The 20,255-nt window shown below is 36.5% G+C and overlaps 1 protein-coding gene across 1 annotated transcript in view; it reads left to right on the top strand.

The window, feature by feature from the left end:
* The first annotated feature begins 12,058 nt into the window (after positions 1-12,058).
* RORB (RAR related orphan receptor B) overlaps positions 12,059-20,255 on the top strand; it is a 147,750-nt gene continuing 139,553 nt past the window's right edge. Inside the window, exon 1 of the mRNA XM_072404143.1 lies at positions 12,059-12,207. Coding sequence (XP_072260244.1) covers positions 12,201-12,207 — 7 coding nt within the window. The 5' untranslated portion in view covers positions 12,059-12,200. The remainder of the gene's footprint in view (positions 12,208-20,255) is intronic.

Genomic DNA, 20,255 nt, shown 5'->3' with positions numbered 1-20,255 from the left:
ATATTATAATAAATTCTATGATGTGTGTATAATATATATATTTATATATATATATATATATATATATATATATATAGTTCATTGCTTTCACTCTCAAATATAGTATAAAGTAGATTTATACTCATTTATACTCCATTCTTAGTGGATCTATAGATTTAAGCACCACTTGTAATCCTAGTATTGTATAAATAAAGCTACCGCAGTAAGTCATTTTTTTTTCTGGTAACTCAATCTCTTGGTGTTCTCCCATTCTCTTGTTTCCTCTTGTTATCTTTCCTGCTTGACTGTAGCTTCTGTTTCTTCACACTGGCATCTCTCTTTTCTTTCAACAAGTGTATTTTTCTGCTTCTCTTTCCCTCTACATTTCCTTTCATGCAATATTTCTGACAAGTTTTATTTGGTTGTTTTATATCCTAGTATACATTTGCAACATGGTATTATCTTTAGTCATATATGACAAACCTATAGAAGTTTTACAAGCTAGTATATTATGCTATAATATGATAAAAGTAAATTAGGCATTTGTCTAAAATCAAACTGTGTTTCATTAGGTGATTTTGGTCCTGGAAATGATTCCTTTCACCTCTATAAACTGGGTAATGCTTTAGTGCTTTTTCAACATTGTTATTTGTTGACTTCCTAACATTCTGTATGTAAAATATTCAAATAGACTTTTATAAAGCCTGACTGTTTATACTAATGCATCTCCTTGTCTATCACACATGCTCTTTGTTGTCCTTGACTTACCAATTTCACAATTCCTAACATCAAGTTCCTGTTGCTCTTTTTGACATCATAGTTTGTCATTTTTTAGAAAACTTGAACACTTTACTAGAAACTATGTGCTTTAAGATTTTATAATATAGGAGGTTGTCAGGATAATATTATTAAAAATATGAAAAAATATTCCTAGCAGACTTTAGCAGACAACATTATTGCAGGCAACGCTTAAAAGTGCATAGTCATAAGTGGCAAACTATATTAGGCACATGCAGCATGGTGACCACTGGATACTTCAATAAACGCAATAGCACAACCATTGAAATGTTATGTTACTCTGTGTGGTGCATATATGACAGTGTGTGTTCAGTTCTGATTTAAAAATATGACTGCACTGTATGTGAAAATATACATCACTGTTGTGGAAATAAAGATACAGCTCTTAAATACAGCAACGTTAAATGTTATCAAGTTCTTGTAAAAGAGAATACTTATCTTGCCTGTTGCACAAGCAAAGTGAGTCCTGCTTATTGACGCACCCCCAAGGAGGTATATCACCATCAGAAAATTGGCATAATGACATTTATATTGTTCTGCCAGAACAAAACCAGTGGTGCTAGACCTAGGAGGAATCTGGGGCTGTGCTTCTGTGCGAAGAAGATAAATATAATCTGAACATTTTTTTTAATATAGGGGAGGTAGGGGGGCTAAACATGTGCAATTATTTGTTAAACTACCTGTCTTGACTACCTGTCTTTCTCAAACATGCACACATCAACCTGTGTATCTGCAAACTTCATAGAGCCATCTACCCATTCATAAAGTTCACAAAAGGTCAAATAAAATAGTAGATTAAAAAAAGTAGTTAAAAAAAGATGCTCCAGTCTTTGAGTGTTTGCATCTCTTCATATATTACATAGGCACTTGCTTTTGAATGTTCAGTGATAGAGTTTTTTCATGTTCCTTAAGTTGGATGACATAATTGGAGAGAAACTGTTGAGAATCTGCCAACAAGGGCACTTAGATTAGTGGTCCACTACACCCAAAAATGGCTCTGACAGGGACCTGTATAGTGGATTTAAAGAGCATACGTTGATTGAAAAATAAGGTGTGGGGGTGAATCAGTATAGATAAATGCCCTTTTTCTGTACACCTTCTGTATATTTACATTACACAAGGATGGCAGACAGCCAGCTAACTGTTAGCGGGTTTGGCCAGACAAAATGTTCTACAGAGAAAAGGTAACTATGAAATTATTGTTTCACAGAATTTCATGGAGGACTTCCTTCATAGTGCCTTAAGTTAGAAAACTCAGAAATGGCTTGTTTTATAGTGATTTCTAACTTGTAATAAAATGTAATAGGTTTGCTGGCTATAGTCTGTTTTTTTCTTTACAATAAGATGCCATACAGCTGGCTTAAAACATCATATGGTAGTTTTGACATGCAAGTATACTTGTTCATCCACTCTTTTAAACCAAAGATGTTATCGTGAACACAGGTATGTAAATATGTGTGAAGGATGGAAAACAATTACAAATGGCCAAGAATAATTAGAAGTTGAGTTATGTATGATTCAAATGTAACTAACTTGATAATGAGATGAAGTAGAGGTCCACTGGCCAGGTAAGTTGACGTGCCATTCAGATTTCACAATGTGGTATGCAAGTTACCGTGTGTCATGATATGTTAAATGCTAAACCACAAGGATGTGAACCTGGCCTGTTAAATAATAAATATTGTGCATTTCTATTACATGGATAGTGTGAGGCATCTTTGAACTGAGACCTTTATAATTATTATGGGTATACAATAATGTGTTTCAATTATGCTTTTAACTTAAAAAAGTAATTTAATTACTATAACAAGTAGCATATTGCAAGATGGTAAACTGAAGTGAAAGGAGGAAAAATGCACATCCATATACAATTTTCTTTCACCGTAAAGTCTGGTACAGTACATGCTAATAATATCTTTCTTGTCAGGATCATTAGCTGTGATAGCTAAGTAATCACGTATTTTGGTCTGAAGTGAATAAACTAATGTGCGTTATTGTATTAAATAGTGGATTCAGTCAGAATTACCAGCACAGCAATTAGTTGGTTCACACATAATAATTAACACCTTTACTTATCTAATTAGTTTATGCTCTCTTTTATTTTATGTTATAGATTTAGTCTTTTAAAAGTCTTTTTTTTCTACTATGCAACACAGTTTCGTTTGATTACTGTTCATATACCAAAGAGGCAATACTTCAGGAGAACATTGGAACAAACATTATAAATTTATGTTAACCCCAAATATTAACTTCTTGGTTGTTACCTTTTGGTCTGCTGATATCGTGTTGCAGTTTTATATAGTGTAGGGGGTGTAAAGCCAGAATATTACTAATAATTTACATAAAAATGCATTACGATATTCTTGCACTTTATTGTGTTGTGGAAGGGACTGCCTGGTTAGCCAGTGTGCAGCTAGATGGCATACCTATAGGCATAGGCAATACCATTGTTGACTGAACTGGATGTCAACAATATATATATATATATATACATATATATATATATATATATATTTAATTATGAGTTACAATCCTATGTTGGAACAGCTCCAATCTCAATGAAAAATCACCTCTGGTCAGAATTATCCGACCACCGCTAGGCAACTTGTGTTATTCAATAAATGTGAATTAAACTGTGTTGGTATACATTACCTACATAAATACAGAACTTTTCAGTGTGTACCAAGTCATTCTGGTAATGGAATGTTCCATGCGTTCTATGACTGTGTCACTGACAAAAGCAATGTCTGAGAGGCACATCTGGAGGACATACAGTATTTATTTCTGTTTGCATTATTTTGAAAACTGTTCTGATTTGTAACACTTGATTACGTACAATGTGCTCTGGAGGTGGACTGACCTGGGTTTAAAAGATTTTGATAACCGCCACAAGGAAAAAAACACAAAAAGAAAAGGAGCATGAAGTCTGCAAACTATGGAAACAGTGCTTATTGTGAAATTGAACAAAAGAATGAGTAATTTGTTTTTTTGTTTACATGTAATCAATAAATGCTGGATTTTAACTAGTATATATTATGAACATTCCAAGGTCGGAGTTTTTTCATCTTATCTCCAAGTTAATGTAATTAATTAAAATCTCAGAATTGTAATATTGAAGTTTATATCACTATGGATTTATGTAAGAAATCCATGTGTCTCTGAATCCAAATCTAAAGCTTTGTGATGTCTCGCTTTTTCTACTCTTTTAGTTCATATCACATTTGCCTTACCTCCATATTCATTTGTTAGCATCTTATGATATGCTTTATCAAGCTAACTATCCTTTCCTTCCTAAGTCTCTAGATCAGGGGTGTCAAACTTAAATACACAGAGGGCCAAAATAAAAACTTAGACAAAGTCGTGGGCCAACCTTGAAATTTATTGAAAAAATTGAGGACATTTTTCTTTCTCATTAGATATAAACCCTTTTCATATGGAAACAACACGGTTTTGCTTCACATTCAATCTGGAACAAGCTTATAATAGAGAAAGAGGCATAAATTTTTTTTTTAATTTTATTTAGGAAAAATCCTATGCCACTTTCTCTATTTGTAGCCTTGTATGTTAAATTTCCATGGCTAACAATAATAATAAAAATATTCTTCTATGAAAATCCAACCATTCAAGTCCATGCCTTGGAGTAGCAAGGAAAAGTACAGCTGAGGGGGAGTGCTGGAAATGTCAGACCCGGCCAATGCGAGCTAAATCTTTTGAGTGGCTCATCACTGAAACTCTCTCTACTACCGCTACTAAAATTCCCAGCATTATTTGCATCTATAAAACAGTCCAATGCGGGGCCACGCATAGGTAGAGAGCTTGCTGGTCAATAAACGCGAGTGATGCCGGGAATTGTAGTTGCAGCACTATTTCAATGCAGCGGCGGGCCATCTGCAGTTTATATTTAGGATTCCTTTGGGGCCAAAAAAAAGGATGTTGGGGGCCAGAGTTTGACACCCCATGTCTTAGATGCTTTACTTTTTTCTTGGCATAAAAAATTCCTGGTTAGGCAGAATTAATGTAAAAAAAATTAATTATTTGACAAAGTTTTTTTAACTTTTTAGGTTTCTCCCAATTTTTGATCCAGCCCATATTCTTTGAATCACACAGAATAAAATCTTCAAGTTTACTTTAGGGTCCACTTAAATGCAAGTTAACCAACGTACTTTATTTCCCAAGAAACTGGAAGGTGGTCTGGGGGTCCCCTGACTTCAAACATACTATTTTGCGACCCAAATAGCCCTTCTCCCTAAACTGCCTGCAAAATTCTACATTGTCATGTTGATTCTTTTAGATGTACTCAATTGTCACCCCACTGCAATTACCTCCTGACTGTGGACTCTAAAATTTTATCTCCTCTTCTCTGGCATTCACTTCAGTATTTGAGATTCCAATAATTTAATGTCCCCCCACCTCCCTTTGGCTCCTCTAGTTGGTTGCCCTTTAGTTCCAGCCAGCTTGGAATCCCTCTTTTTCTACTCAAGGTGGCTAAGCTATGGTATAGGGACATTTATTAGTTACTTACACTTTTTGGAGTACAGTCCTTTACTAGTTTGTTTCCTTACCTCTGACACTCTGGTAGGTGAGAGTCTTTGATTGGAGGCAAATCCTTTTGGCTAACTCTTGGCACCACAGCTGATTTCCTTTCTATATGCTCTCTTAAACCCTCTCACCTACCCGTTTTTATCGCCTTATGTCTAGAGTTGTGTCATTGCCCTTGGAGGACTGAGAGAATATCTGTTCGGCAGCACACAGCTCTATTAACATAATTTCATTTGAAAAAAAGTGCTCTTCCTATGGTATCTGACGCCAGTAGGAATATCCAAACATGTTCCATCTTATTCCCCACTTTGTTTTTGGGGCTTCTGCTACTTTGCTGCATGTTTGGTGGACTTGCCCCAGGACACAATGGTTATGAACCAGAGTATCATTTAATTGCTTGTAATATTTATTAGCCTTCCTAAAAATCCTTGGGAAGTTCTTCTTCAAACTGCTAGGGGTGACCCTAAACAAGCTTGCATCCTTGTTTTCCATATTTTCACAGCTGCAAAGAAAAATACAGCTAAAGTCTGGAAAACCTTCCCCCTTCAATTCCAAGATGTTGAAAAAAATAGGCTGCAAGATGTGTTAATGTGAAAAACATGAAAAACTCACTGCTTTCCTTTTAGATTGGCACAATAAATTCCATGTCTGTTCCTTTTGCTTACTGTACGTCTAAAATACCTAAAAAAGTTAATGTAAGGAATCCATGTGCCCCTAACCATTACCCTAAACCTTCTGAATAGTATGGATTCTCGTGATCTGTTTATCTTATATCAATTGGCTATTATAGTGGACAGGTTTGACTTCTGCAGCTCATATCCCAGGGTGTACCAATAAAAGTCTTCATACTGTATTCAGCAAGGATTGCAAAAGTCACTCTGCAGAGTTCATGTTTGCTTTTAAATTGGAGGAGCTGTCCAGCAGTTGTATTATCCAGCTGCCCAAATATTTCTACAATTCCATGTAGTAGAGATTGGATTCCCCTAAGTAATCCCACAATACATCATCCTGTGCCTACATAGGGGATATGTTGCCCTAGAAAATGTAAAGTATTAAATAGCAAGACATGATAAAATAGTAATACTTTTAGGCAAGAAGAGAGAAAGAATGTAAATGCTGACGAGGAGGCACATTTCCTAAGTGCCAGGGCTGGTCAACACTGCTATTACAAACTTCTTACAAAACAAGGTTTCTAATGCATTAACACACAATAATAAGAGTCTTTACTTTTGTTCATCTTTCACCTGAATAAATAAACAGATGACAAATACAATAGATTTTATTGAAAACTTTGGTATACACTATTGCAGGTGACATTTCTGAATGCTCTATGTCTTCCAACAAAACAGCCAATATACTTCCTACTTATATTTGTGTTTTATATTAATGTGTAGTTACTCTACCACTTATCTTGCATCAGGTCATGGTCTTCTTGACACACACACATTACTATAACAAAATATATAAGCCATCAATATCTAAGAATTCATGAGTGACCTAAGCCTAATAACAGGTTACACCTCTCTATTAAGTAAGTAAAATAAAAACATAAACAGAACTTAAAGAATAAAAGCATATGAATTTTATTCTGGACATTGTACTTGAGAAAGTATTTTTTTGAATATGAAGAAAGTCAGCAGATACAGTATTTCATGTTCTAGTCAACGAGCGGGGTGCCTGAGCCACCAATGATTGGTCAGAGCAGCAGCATTTGAGACAACTAACATATGCCACCCTAGAAAAATTACTCCAGCACTGTTAAAGCAGAACTAAACCTAAAAATTAAAAAATTGCAACCAGGCAGGTAATTTACTGCAGAAGGCACAGGTGATGTCCCTTCCGCAATAAAATATTCTAACCTTTCTATTCACTCACCTGTCCCTGTTCCCTTGTACAAATCATCACTTTCTTCTTCTTCTCTTCCGTGTGTCCCAATCTTTGGCCATCTTGATTGTCCAGGCCTGCAGGGGGTCATTCAGTCCAAGCAGCTGAAGGAGAAGTCAGATGTGCCAGGTTTCTTGGCATCCTATGGTGAGTAGTGCATGCAGCAAAAAAATGTAAAACATGCAAATGTTAAATCTTTTTCTTATACCAATTGTTTCATATTGCATTGTGAATTGCTTACAAAGGAAAAAATAAATAAATGTAAATCTACTCTCTCTATTCAGACATCATCTAGAAGATTCTAAAGTAAGAACATTACTGCTTTTAGAAGCACATGCACACACCTTTGAAAACTTTCCTTCACAACACCTAACATTTATAAACATCTACAAACACCCCACAGCACTAAAGCATGTAATTTGATGCAGTGTGCTTGGATCGTGTTATAAAGCTTGGCATACCTGTTCGGAACTTATAAAGGTTTATGTAAAAATTATTTTTATGTGAAGTGCACATAGTCATGATTGTCATCCAAAAACTTTAGCTTCACTAGAAAAGCATGTATCACCATCATTGGGCTGTCATTTTTCTAAATGCAAGCTATCTCATATGTGAGCGTATGCATGTTTCTGAGAATATCTGAGGGGTCTGGAGTCCTGGTGTCCAAAAAAAAAAAAAAAGAAACATGTTATTTTTGTGGTTAGTTAAAGAAAGACAGACATGTACAAGGCATTCCTGTACCACTAACTTAGAAGAAAGCATCTGTGAAAAAATTTTTATTCAACACTCCTGGGAATGGTAAATGCTGGTGTCTCTCACTGTGCTCTGTGGTTTCTTCCACCAGCCTTAATAACTGCTGAACTCAGTAGTGATATAGAGACCAGCGGAAAAAAAACATAGAGCATGATGGAAGACCAGGGGTCCATTGTAGCAGCAGAGCGCACATACTACATAATGGGAAACCAGGCATTTACCATAGCGGGAGACCAGGCATTCAACACAGCAGTAAAACCAGGCATTCAACAAAGTGGGAGACCAGGCATCCAACATGGCGGGCAACACGGCATTCAACATAAAAGCAGACAAGGCATTCAACATAGCGGGAAATTAGGCATTCAATGTGGCGGGAGACCAGGCATTCAACATAGTTTGAAACCAGGCATTCAATATAATTGGAAAACCAGGCATTCAACATAGCGGGAAACCAGACATTCAACATGGCAGGAAACCAGACATTCAACATAGTATGAAACCAGGCATTCAAAATAATTGGAAAACCAGGCATTCAACATAGAGGACAACCAGGCATTCAACATAGAGGGCAACCAGGCATTCAACATAGCGGCAGACCAGACATCCAACATAGTGGGCAACCAGGCATTAAACATAGCGGGGGAGACCAGACATCCAACATAGAGGGAAACCAGGCATTCAACATAGCGGCAGACCAAACATCCAACATAGTGGGCAACCAGGCATCCAACATAGCGGGCAACCAGGCATCCAACATAGAGGACAACCAGGCATCCAACATAGAGGACAACCAGGCATTCAACATAGCGGGGGAGACCAGACATCCAACATAGAGGGAAACCAGGCATTCAACATAGCGGAAGACCAGAAATTCAACATAGTATTAAACCAGGCATTCAACATAGCGGGAAACCAGGCATTCAACATCATTCAACAGCGGGAAAAACAGCCAAACAGTTTGTTCATCGTATTTCAATTTTTGTATTTTTTAAAAATTAAAAAAAAACAAAACAATAAATTCAAGCAACTTGCCCAATGTTTAGAACATTATGTTTCCACTCAAAATTTATTGTAAAAAATGACAAAAAAGCTTCAGACAGCTTGTCCACTGTGTACAAAAATGATTTTTCCTATTAAAAAGAAAAATACCAACTTTATGGCTCTATTTATAAAACGGGGAATTTGACATTCCCTAAGAACAAACCTACAGTCCCTATCTCGTATGTAACCTGGAGACTACCTGTATTTGAATATTGTATATAGCCCTTGGACAGCTTGTCTAACATTTACAAAAATAATATAGTAATACAAATAGTAATAATAGTAAAAGCCATAGACCACTATGTACAAAAAATGTTTGTTTTACTTAAAGAATATCAAAATATTTACAAAAAAACTTGGCCAGCTTGACTATATTAGACCATAAATTAGGAAACCTCAGAAGACAGTTTACCTATTGTAAAAAAATGTTTTTTTCTTTTTTGTTATATATCTACACACCTAGTGAGCCAAGGCAGCTGTAACATTTTTTCTGCTGTAGACTGTTCCCTCTGTAGGGTACTGATAACATTACTGTTGTGTGAAATAATTGTGTGAGAGAGTTACAGCTTATGACAGAATTGTAGATGGCAGACAAAACAATGCGGAGCAACAATCTAAGAAAGAGTTAAAAGCAATGAAGTTGAATGATCGGGATGTCTTTCATTTCTCTGTTGCATATTTGGTGTTAGAGAATAGCTCAGGGTGATTCTGCAGAGCTGGTGTGGTGGGCGTGGCTAGGATTAGCCAGCAGATATCATTTCCATAATGAGCTCTCCGTGGCCATACAACTTTCTTCTTCACATTTTCAGTTTTTCCAGAGTGGTTTTGAGCGGTATAGTAATTTTGATAAGTGGGGCAGCGTTACTGCACAGTAGTCTAGTCAGAAATGCAGCCAGGTGCAGGAGCAGACCATCCAAGATGTTAAAAAATCAGCCAGTTGCAGGGATATAGAATCTTTAAACTGTTTTAAAATGATGTTACTGTAGGTCCACAATAGGTCTAGGATAGGAAATGGGACAGTAAGGATGTGTGCCCTTTTCCTATCTCAAAAAGGACCACTGGAAACCTACCTCTGTACCTGGTTGCTTTTATAACCAGGACACTCTACCCATGCATAATATGCATATTTATGCAGATAATATTCATAATAAACACTACCCCTGCACCTGGCTACATTACTAACTAAACTGCCTTACCCCTGGACCTGGCTGTATTTCTGACTAAGCTGGCCTGAACTTGGCTGCCTGTCCAACTACTTGCCGGCTCTACCTCTGCACTTGGCTGCCTTTCCAACTAGGCTGCCCTACCCCTGCACCTGGGTACCATTCTTACTACTACGCTGGCTTTGCACCTGGTTGCCTTTCTAAATATTTGGCTTGCCTACTCTTGCACCTGTCTTTCTGACTAGAATGGTCCACATCTGCACCTGGCTGCAGCTAGGTCCTAACTAGGCTGACCTATTGCTTTTCTGACTAAGATGGCCTGTACCTGCCTGCATTTCTAATTTGAATGTTTACTCCTGTACCAGGCTGCCTTTCTAACTATTAGACTGGACTGTTACTGCACCTGGCTGGCTTTCTAACTACTAGGCCGGCCTATATCTGCGCCTGGTTTCTATTCCAACTAGGATAATTTACCACTGCACCTAGCTGCATTTCTGACGGGGCTGGCATGCTCCTGTACCTAGTTGCCTTTCTAACTAGGCTGCCCTAAATCTGCACCTGGCTGCTTTTCAAAATAGGCCTGGCTGCACTTGTGACTGGGTTGGCCTACCCCTGCACCTGGCTGTCTTTGTAACTCAGAGGTAGGCAAACTCCGGCCTTTAGGCTGGATACGGCCTAGCCAGTATTCCAGTCAGCCCTAACGCCCCCCTAGTTATTTATTGTTAGATTCAGCCTAATTGAATTGTTGCATTATTGTGAGTTCCCACGATATCATCGAGTTCCCGCACAGTAACCCCAACTACTATGCCTAAAGAGCAGAAGCAACGCGCAGCTACCAGTCTACGGAAGGTTGGCCTCGACCGTCGTGTCTTCAACCCCAAATGGACTGACAAATTATTCTTCATCCAACGAGGCAACAAAGCCCTGTGTTTAGTGTGCAACCACACCAACGGCACTTTCAAGCGGTCGAATCTCAAGGGGTATTCCGATGCCAAGCACCCACACACGTACAGAAACCACACCGCGGATGAGCGGAAGACTGAGGGCTGCTCGCTTGCAGTCACGGTTGGAAAAATCCTTTCCTTGGACACCTTGTTTCTTCTGGCCTAGTGCGCCTTCTTGACATCCTGAAATGGCCTAGTAGTCCAAAAAGTTTGCTGACCCTCGATCTAACTTCTAGGCTGGTGCACCTGTCTGGATTTCTAACAAGGCCGGTATACACCTGCACCTGGCTGCTTTTATTACTAGGATGGCCTGCCCCTGCACCTACCTTCCTTTACTGGTCACACTAAACCATGAGAACTACGTACCCTACCCATACCGGTGTTTTTTGTTGTTTTATATTATTGTCTATGGTGGGTTACCGTGCCTGTCACAAATCACCACATGGATGAACCCGCTGAAACTTACTACTAGCGTTCATTCCAAGCGGTTCTGAATGGTGATATTGCTGAAAAATATTTAGAAAAAAGAAAGTGTGAACACTAAAAAGTTGTGGGGACGTGACCGCTGCCAGCTGATTATGGAAATGATATTTGCTGGGTGGTCCTGGCCCCTCCCACAGCTCTGAGCTATTCTCTAACAACAAATATGTAAGAAAGAGATGAAAGACATTCTGATTGTTTAACTTCTTTGCTTTTAACTCTTTCTTAGGTTGTTTTATGACATGTACTGACAAAAGCTGTAACTAGGAAATGTGAAGATAGCCTGACACAGATGTCATGTGAAAGCCCACATGCTCTGCCCTTGCACAGACTGCCATTCTTCTCCCTCCTCCCTCCTGGCTCTGGGCTGCTGGCTGTGGAGCTGACTTGCTTCCCATTGCATAACCCAGCCCCCCTCCTCATCCGTGCAAGTGATCAGAAAGAAATCTGGAGCGGTGTGACAGAAGAGCCGGGGAAGGAAAGCTGTGCAGAGCTGCGCTCCATACTGAGGGAAGGGATGGTGGCTGCACTACATCTCTCCGGGAAGGGATTTGTCTGCTAACTGCCCGGACTGGGGGCTTCATGATTCCGCTGACACACAAGTTCTGTCACTGCCACCATGCGAGGTAAGGGGGCGAGCAATGGAGGGGGTCTGCCTGCCCGGGCACTGTGACTGGAAGGTGCCCTCATGGGCTGCACACCTGGACGCCTTACCTGTCCAGGTGACACACAACTTCCCGCTGATACTTTCTAGAGTGTCAGCACTTCCAGGGCACCATCAGCTCTCCAACAGGAGACATGTCTACAGGGCAGGGGGTGCAATGTGAGTGTGGGCACTGCCAGGGTTGTATGGGGTGTATGTGTGTGCAGGCTATACAAGTAACACAAGGTGTATGTGTGTGTGCAGGTTATACAGGTAACACAAGTCGTATATGTGTGCAGGCTCCAGAGGTACCACAAGGTGTATGTGTGTGCAGGTTATACAGGTACCACAAGGTGTATGTGTGCAGGCTATACAGGTACCACAAGGTGTATGTGTGTGTGCAGGCTCCAGAGGTACCACAAGGTGTATGTGTGTGCAGGCTATACAGGTATCACTAGGTGTATGTGTGTGTGCAGGCTCCAGAGGTACCACAAGGTGTATATGTGCAGGCTCCAGAGGTATCACAAGGTGTATGTGTGTGCAGGTTATACAGGTAACACAACGTGTATGTGTGTGTGTGTAGGCTGCAGAGGTACCACAAGGTGTATATGTGTGCAGGCTATACAGGTACCACAAGGTGTATATGTGTGCAGGCTCTAGAGGTACCACAAGGTATATATGGGTGCAGGCTATACAGGTACCACAAGGTGTATGTGTGTGCAGGCTCTAGAGGTACCACAAGGTATATATGGGTGCAGGCTTTGGGGGTGTGAGGATATACAAGATATCAGACTTTTGTATATATATATATATATATATATATATATATATATATATATATACTTTATATATATATACTTTATATATATATATATATATATATATACTTTTGATATACAAGGGTGCAGGCTTTTGAGGGGATATGGATGTACTCCAATGTATATGTGAGTGCAGGATCTTTTAGGATCTTGGATGTTTTAGGATGTCCTACAATGTATATATTAGTGCAGGCTCTGAGTGTGCTGACAATGTACTACAAGGTGTATGTGAGTGCAGGTTCTGGAGGGTGGTTGCAGATGATGTGCACTCACACTTGTACCAAGGTGTTCTGTACAGAATGTGGTGAAGGGGGAGCGATGTTGTGCACTTACTTTTGCCTCAATCCGCACTCCATATTGGCAATGCACAGCTACCATTCATTGTTTCACTTTTGGCAATTCTTGTACTTTATAAGTAGCTTACAGTCTCTACACATTTATTAAAAACTAGATATTAGCGGAAGCTGTCTTTACAGTAAAGGAGTTATATTTACATATAAATATATACAGCTGATCTCTGATAAATATCTTATGCTTGTTCTTTTCATTTTAATCAGAGACGTGCATGTGATGAGTTTAGCCTGTGACTTGTATGTGTCATTAAAATAAGGGATCAGTTAGATTCTTTGATAGAATCACAGTAAAACATGAAAGTACCTTTGTGCGGCTCAATAACAACTTAAGTAAAGTAATAAGAAATGAAGATTCCAAGTCAGGAACCGCCAGTGTTTTAAAATACATTTGACATTTCAACTAGTTTCACATGTCAAACTTGAGAAGCTCTTGAGGACCAGCTAGAATGTTGAGAATATATTAAAAATGTATTTTTTTTTACAAATCTGCCCGTTTCCTAATATATGTATACACATTTTTTAGTGAATATGAATTATCATAATATGTTATCAGGTACCTAAACACATAGAACACAAAGTTTAGACGTAGTTGATATTACAGTTCATTATGCAGGCTTTGGAAAGTTTTTGTGAACAAGCATAAAGTTTATTTTTATTTCTTTAAATATTGTTTCACGTAAGTTGTGGGGGTGCTGATTTTTTTCATTAGTGAAAATTTTAGATTTCCATCTGCTACACATCAGCATTAACAGGTGACTTTACATTAGAGAGAGGGGGAAAAGTTGCTAACTCCAAATTAAATATCCAGATCCTTCACTTATTTATTCCCTACCAGCGTGATCACAGTAGCAGCTAAAGATGCTGATGTTGCACTTATCTTTAGAATAATGCATACAAATTAGTGAGAGGATGCTTAGTTTGAAGGGATTTTGAAGCAATTATAGTAATAAAAAGGATATTTGGATTTAGTGATAATTGTATTTTTGTTGCTTGGCTAAGGAAAAAAATGATGTGCGAAGAAATAACAGAACAAATGGGAAGTTACTTTCCAGTGGTCATCATACACTTTAATTGTGGTGTTGCAGCATGTGTTACCAGTTGAATATAAGTTTTGTTCTTGATCAATAGCATTGCAAATAAAGTGGTTGTCAAATCGCTGTGGAAGATGAAAGTTCTTTCGAGGAAGAGGAAGCTCAGGCAGCTTTCAGGGTATTCTTTAATAAGTGCAGAAAAGCATTAGACAGGCTTGTTTATCTGAATATATGGGATATATATATATTTATATGTTAGTGTGTCTGTGTATATATACACTATTTATATATATATATATATATATATATATATATATATACAATTATACCCACATACACATACATATGCAAAATACATCATAGACACAGACATCATATATTTCATATATATATCAGGTATAGGTCATTTATGTGTACATTTATACATACCATAAATGTTTACCTTTTTAGTTTAGATGAAGGTTTAACCAAATTTTAAACTGTTTCTAACAATTGCTCTTTTTTGATGCACCTCTCCATCCTCACACAAATCTGTCTCTTTGCTGTGTGCAATCAAGTGAATTGTATCAAAAGCTTTGAACTTGCATTCATCCACATTTTGATCTAGGGCCAACATCAAGGATTTTTTTCATAGCCAGTGGAGTTACACATACTGAAGAAGGCAAAATGTGATACTGCTTGTTATTGTTCCTTATATTGCATTTTTCCCAACATCAATCATGACAGTTTCTTTGGCATCAAAGCAAAGTGATCATGTCTGAACTGCCTTGAATGGGAATGGTGAGAGAGATGTGTGGCACGGTAATAGGTAGACATGGGGAGATAATGTAACTCATTTACACTTCTCGGGGCACTTGGTCTTAAGTTTTTTTTTTGAGGTTACGTTGAACGTTAAATGGCCATTACTCATGTATCTCAGTCCATTGGTCATTGGTAAATACATCATAATTATACAGACAACACAAATACATAGTAAAAATCATTATCAATTTCAATTTAAGTTTTAATGTTGCCTGCCAAGGTTATATCATTGCTACTGGAATGATCCCTAGGAGATTGAAGTCGGTGGATAGTTTTCTTAATAATATTAACTTATGCAAACAAAACAGCAAAAAACAAAACCCATATAACTACATTTATCAGCCAGGTCTGATCCTTGGTTAAGAATATGTATTATCTTAATCTCTAAAAAACTTATAATGAAATGCATCTGCAAATATCCATTAAGATTCTCTCTATATTATTTAGTACATTAGGAGACAACGCATGTTCTGGTTATTATACCCATGTGAACTTTTTTGGTTTACAGATGTTTCTAGTTGTCTGTAAATGGACTTGGTATATGATGGTATAAGGAAAAATCAGCGTAAGTTTGTTTAAGATTGATATATCAAGAATCTGTAGAGGGCCTGCACGTCTAACCTAATTTTCTCCCTGTATACCTGATCACTAAATTCACTCTGATACTAGTACAGCAGCTGCATTATTGGCCAAGTATAGCATACACACAGACATGATGCTGACAAATTGGGATGTGATTGATGGCACAGTGTGATGAGTGGCATACCATTAGGATTCTTTCTCTTTTTGTTAGACAAGCTGTATTTATTTTGATCCATAGTGAAAAACTGAAGGAGCTACTTTATTGACTCCTATTATGTATTTTTTTTACATTTTTAATATTAGTGAGAACAGATACACAACAGAGTAGAGTACATATAGCTTCAACAGTGTCAACATCAGAGTACATATAGCTTCACTGTCAACATCATTAACTTACAAAGAAAGAAAACCCTCATATCAAGCAAAACAAAAATCTCAAACCGTATTTTTGGTGACAATGTTGTTAATGATAACATAGCCATAATATACGTGTACTACATTTGAAAGTACTAGATAACCTTGGTGTGCTTTCTTTTATATATTTCACGAACATCTTACTTCAAAGACTTGGTATGTGTCATACTGTTAGCTCTTCAAGTTATACAACCAATGCTGATTAATAATTACATTTCATGCCAATTTGTCAAATAGACATGTGTACACTGGCTTTGGCAATGATAAAGTATATAATATAGTGTAAGACATAAAAGTATCATTTTAAATAACACAGACGCTGATTAGTGTGATTTTTAAAATAGCTTCAGCATAAACCCGCTTCAGTGAACATTGTTGTGGTATATTCAATGTAGCAGTCTGTCTGACAGTTTTAGTTAAACCAAGCGGATGTTCTGTAATAATGGGGATGATGACATTTAACAGGGCAAAAACTATATTCAATACAACCAGCAGAATATGTTCAAATGCAATGCAAGACGTAAAGATATAAAACATTTTGTGGGTTGTTTAGCTTAGCTTAGTATTTTGGAATATATTGTAAAGCTTTGTTGCAACCAACCACCTGATTATACAAAATGTATTTTATGTTTTTTTTATTGTATGGAAAAGAATATATTAGCTTATATTTTTTATTATTAGAAACAATTGCTATGTTATTGGTGTATTATAAACAGTAACTCCTACAAGTTGTAACTTAATGTTGAGAATGCTAATTGCTAGGATGGTGATTAGATCTGCACATGAAAAAGCGATGTAAATACAAATAAATAAGTTATTGGGTTAGATATTTGTTGAATGATGTGGGCTCACCAAATGGCAAAGATAACACAGATACACTGTTCTCTTGTCATTTATTACCAAGTTTTTAGTTCTGGAGCCCAGCAGCACATATTTTACATACACATTTTAAGTATTGAAATTATTTTATTGTTTTTTATGTTAAAAATTTAAACTACAGCGGATTATATATATATATATATATATATATATATATATATATATATATATATTTATGTGTGTGTGAATAGTAATTAGGTAGATTTACTTCTCTGTTATATAATTGTTGTAAGTATATTAAATATCATTTTACACTAGTAAGTAGTAAAAAGAAAAAAAAAAAAAAGAAAAAAAAAAAAACAATCACTCTTTGAGATAAAAAAAATAAAATATATAAAAGACACCCCTGCAACGGGATTATTAGGTGTCAATAGGTTATATCTAATTTCATCAGCCTATTGGATTTAGACAAACCAACCCAATTTCAAATCCATGAAAGATGGGTTAACCCTCTCACTGTTGACGCAGTGTCTAGTCTTTGGCCTATGCTCTGTTTAAGTTGTAAAAAAGAAAAAAAAACATAATTTGACATTTTTAGTTTCCCATGTTAGCTCAATAATGCATTCTTCCTGTACTCGGCCTGGGTTGCTTGTGTCATCTCTCAGGAAGAGATAACTAAGTGTATATAAATTTTATATGCAACTTGCATAATTAATAGATCAACACATTAGTCATTTATAACAGTCTCCTTCTACATTGTTTTCACAGCAGCCAAAAAGACATGTTCATATGAAGCTAAAAGTAGGCATTTTTAATTAAACTTTGTTTCTTTTGGATCTTACAAAAAATGCAAAAAAAAAAAATGTAACAAAATATAAAAAACTTCAGCTTAAGCTTTTAGACATCAACAACCTGACGGCTTTAAATATAAAAATTGTCAACAACCTTTTGTGAACTTAATTTTTAAGTGCTGTAATCGCTAATGACAATTACTAATATTTTAAAGTCCAATTCTACCATAGCTGATGCCCTTGTTCCTTTTAATGGCTGGACATTTCAAACGCTGCTGATGAGCATCAAATGAAAGTGTGTTTCACTGCCAAATAAATCAATTTGTTTCTTTCAAATAAAGCAGTGAATGCACCCTAGACAAGGCTTGTACTCTCAAACTGAAGGATGTCTGCTTTGTAGCTAAAGACAAAGGAAGCACACAGGAATAAATATTGATTGAACTAATCATCTGATGAATAGGAATGAGCTTAACCAGTACACCATTATAATGGGCTATGTTAACTAGCACCCTTTTGTGGCCCATATGCTACCCTTTCAACCCGTGACCCCTAACATTCAGTCCATATTGAGAGACACCACAGGTGTTATAACGGCATCTTGGGCAAATTAAGTAAAATAAAACAGTTGTGTAAATAACAGACAAAGGAATAGTTACACTGAGTTGTCCCTAGAACAACATGATGGACAGACAATGACATAGACATAAACCATGGTGATCAGACCATGACTGTGTGACAACTTCATTTACAATCACTGCTTTAAATGAAGACTTCCAGACTGGCATGAGAAGGCACCGTCTGGACCTATGTACAATCATGTTACTCCTCTGTTAGCTGTCTATATGCTTAATGATGGCCATTTGTCATGGTCCCCATGCTGTACCCCATTATTACCTATTATGTATATTGCGTGGCTTTTGTTTATTGTTCCTGTTTATCATTTGTACACATCGAATGTCATAAAATATGATACAATCAGTGGAATTGCCAAAAGTCACCATATTAAAACAATATTGCATATGAATATGTTTTAGTAGTTTTTAGATAGGCCATATATTTTATATTTTGCACCAGCTGTGGTCTGATCAGAAATACATTATATATGTCCAAAAATTGACATTGCTTGTTGAAAATGGAAGCAATGTTTTAAAAATGACAGTGCATAACTTAATTTTCAAAGTTTTAACTTGTTTCAATTTTGTTGGATGATCATATTTGCATAGATACAGATTAGATACAGAAAACACATTTACAATATAAGGGACTGCTATCATTTTCATATAATTGATGAACTAAAGTGAATATTTGTTTAAGAGCCTGCTGATATATATATATATATAAATATATATATTTATTTCTTTTATATATTTTACTATATTTAAACCTAGACACAGGCATCATGTATTATCACATATAAACAATGATACATGCTGTATTGTTGCAAGTAAATAAGACATTACATTTGTCATTTGACAATGAAGCTTGTAGCAGAAAAGAAAAAAGAGCCAGAAGCTACTACTGCTAAGAATGTGAGCTACAGAAAAACATTTTTAGGAACTCAACTTGCTTCAAGAAAAACCACATTTTTTCATTATAGTATTCGATTTTTAGGAAGGTAAAACACTATTTTAACAAATGACGTTTGAAGAAAAAATCTAACAGTGTAGCACATTACATATAAGTTCATTTTTTATATTTAAAATTGTTTTTCACAGTTTCCATGTAATATTTCTTTGGCTTTATACTCTACGCATTTCACTACTTCCTTATATAGACCTATTTAAAAGGCCGTACCAGAAGAATCTATAGCAACTAATCTGTTTCCATCACACCTGAAAACTTTAAACAACTATATATATAAATTATTTAACTGATTTCTCTCTTTTTTAATAAATACGCTTGGTAGTTTTTTTTTTTTTTTGCTCATTTGAGTATATTTCTATATGTCTTTTCATGTGTTTTTAAATGTTAGAAGTTACAAGTTATTTGTTATTTAACAAATTTCTTGTCTGTGTTGTCCTGTTTCTTTCCCAGTACCCCATACTTTAAGTGTGATTTTGTACCTCGCGTTATATATATACATTTTATTTTCTCTGTATATCTAGTCTAGTGTTGATACTATACACTTCAAAACAAATAGCTTGGATTTTAACATCTATTTACATCCTATTTAATGTACAGCGCTGCGTAATATGTTGGCGCTATATAAATCCTGTTTAATAATAATAATAATAATCCAAGGTAACCTGTAATGAATGATATGCAGGGGCTGAAGGATTTTCTTCTACATAGTAGTTGCCTGCCCATCTTTGGCTACTGGATGTCAGTAAGTCTGTGACCTAGAACAATCAGTCTGATTAAAAAGTCCATGTAAAGGCAGAATTCCTGATTTCCTTTTTGGCACTACAGCTAGGTACTTTTT

Source organism: Pyxicephalus adspersus, chromosome 3 (assembly GCF_032062135.1).
Source record: "Pyxicephalus adspersus chromosome 3, UCB_Pads_2.0, whole genome shotgun sequence".
Classification (NCBI taxonomy): Eukaryota; Metazoa; Chordata; class Amphibia; order Anura; family Pyxicephalidae; genus Pyxicephalus; species Pyxicephalus adspersus.
This window is presented reverse-complemented; position numbering and strand designations above follow the sequence as displayed.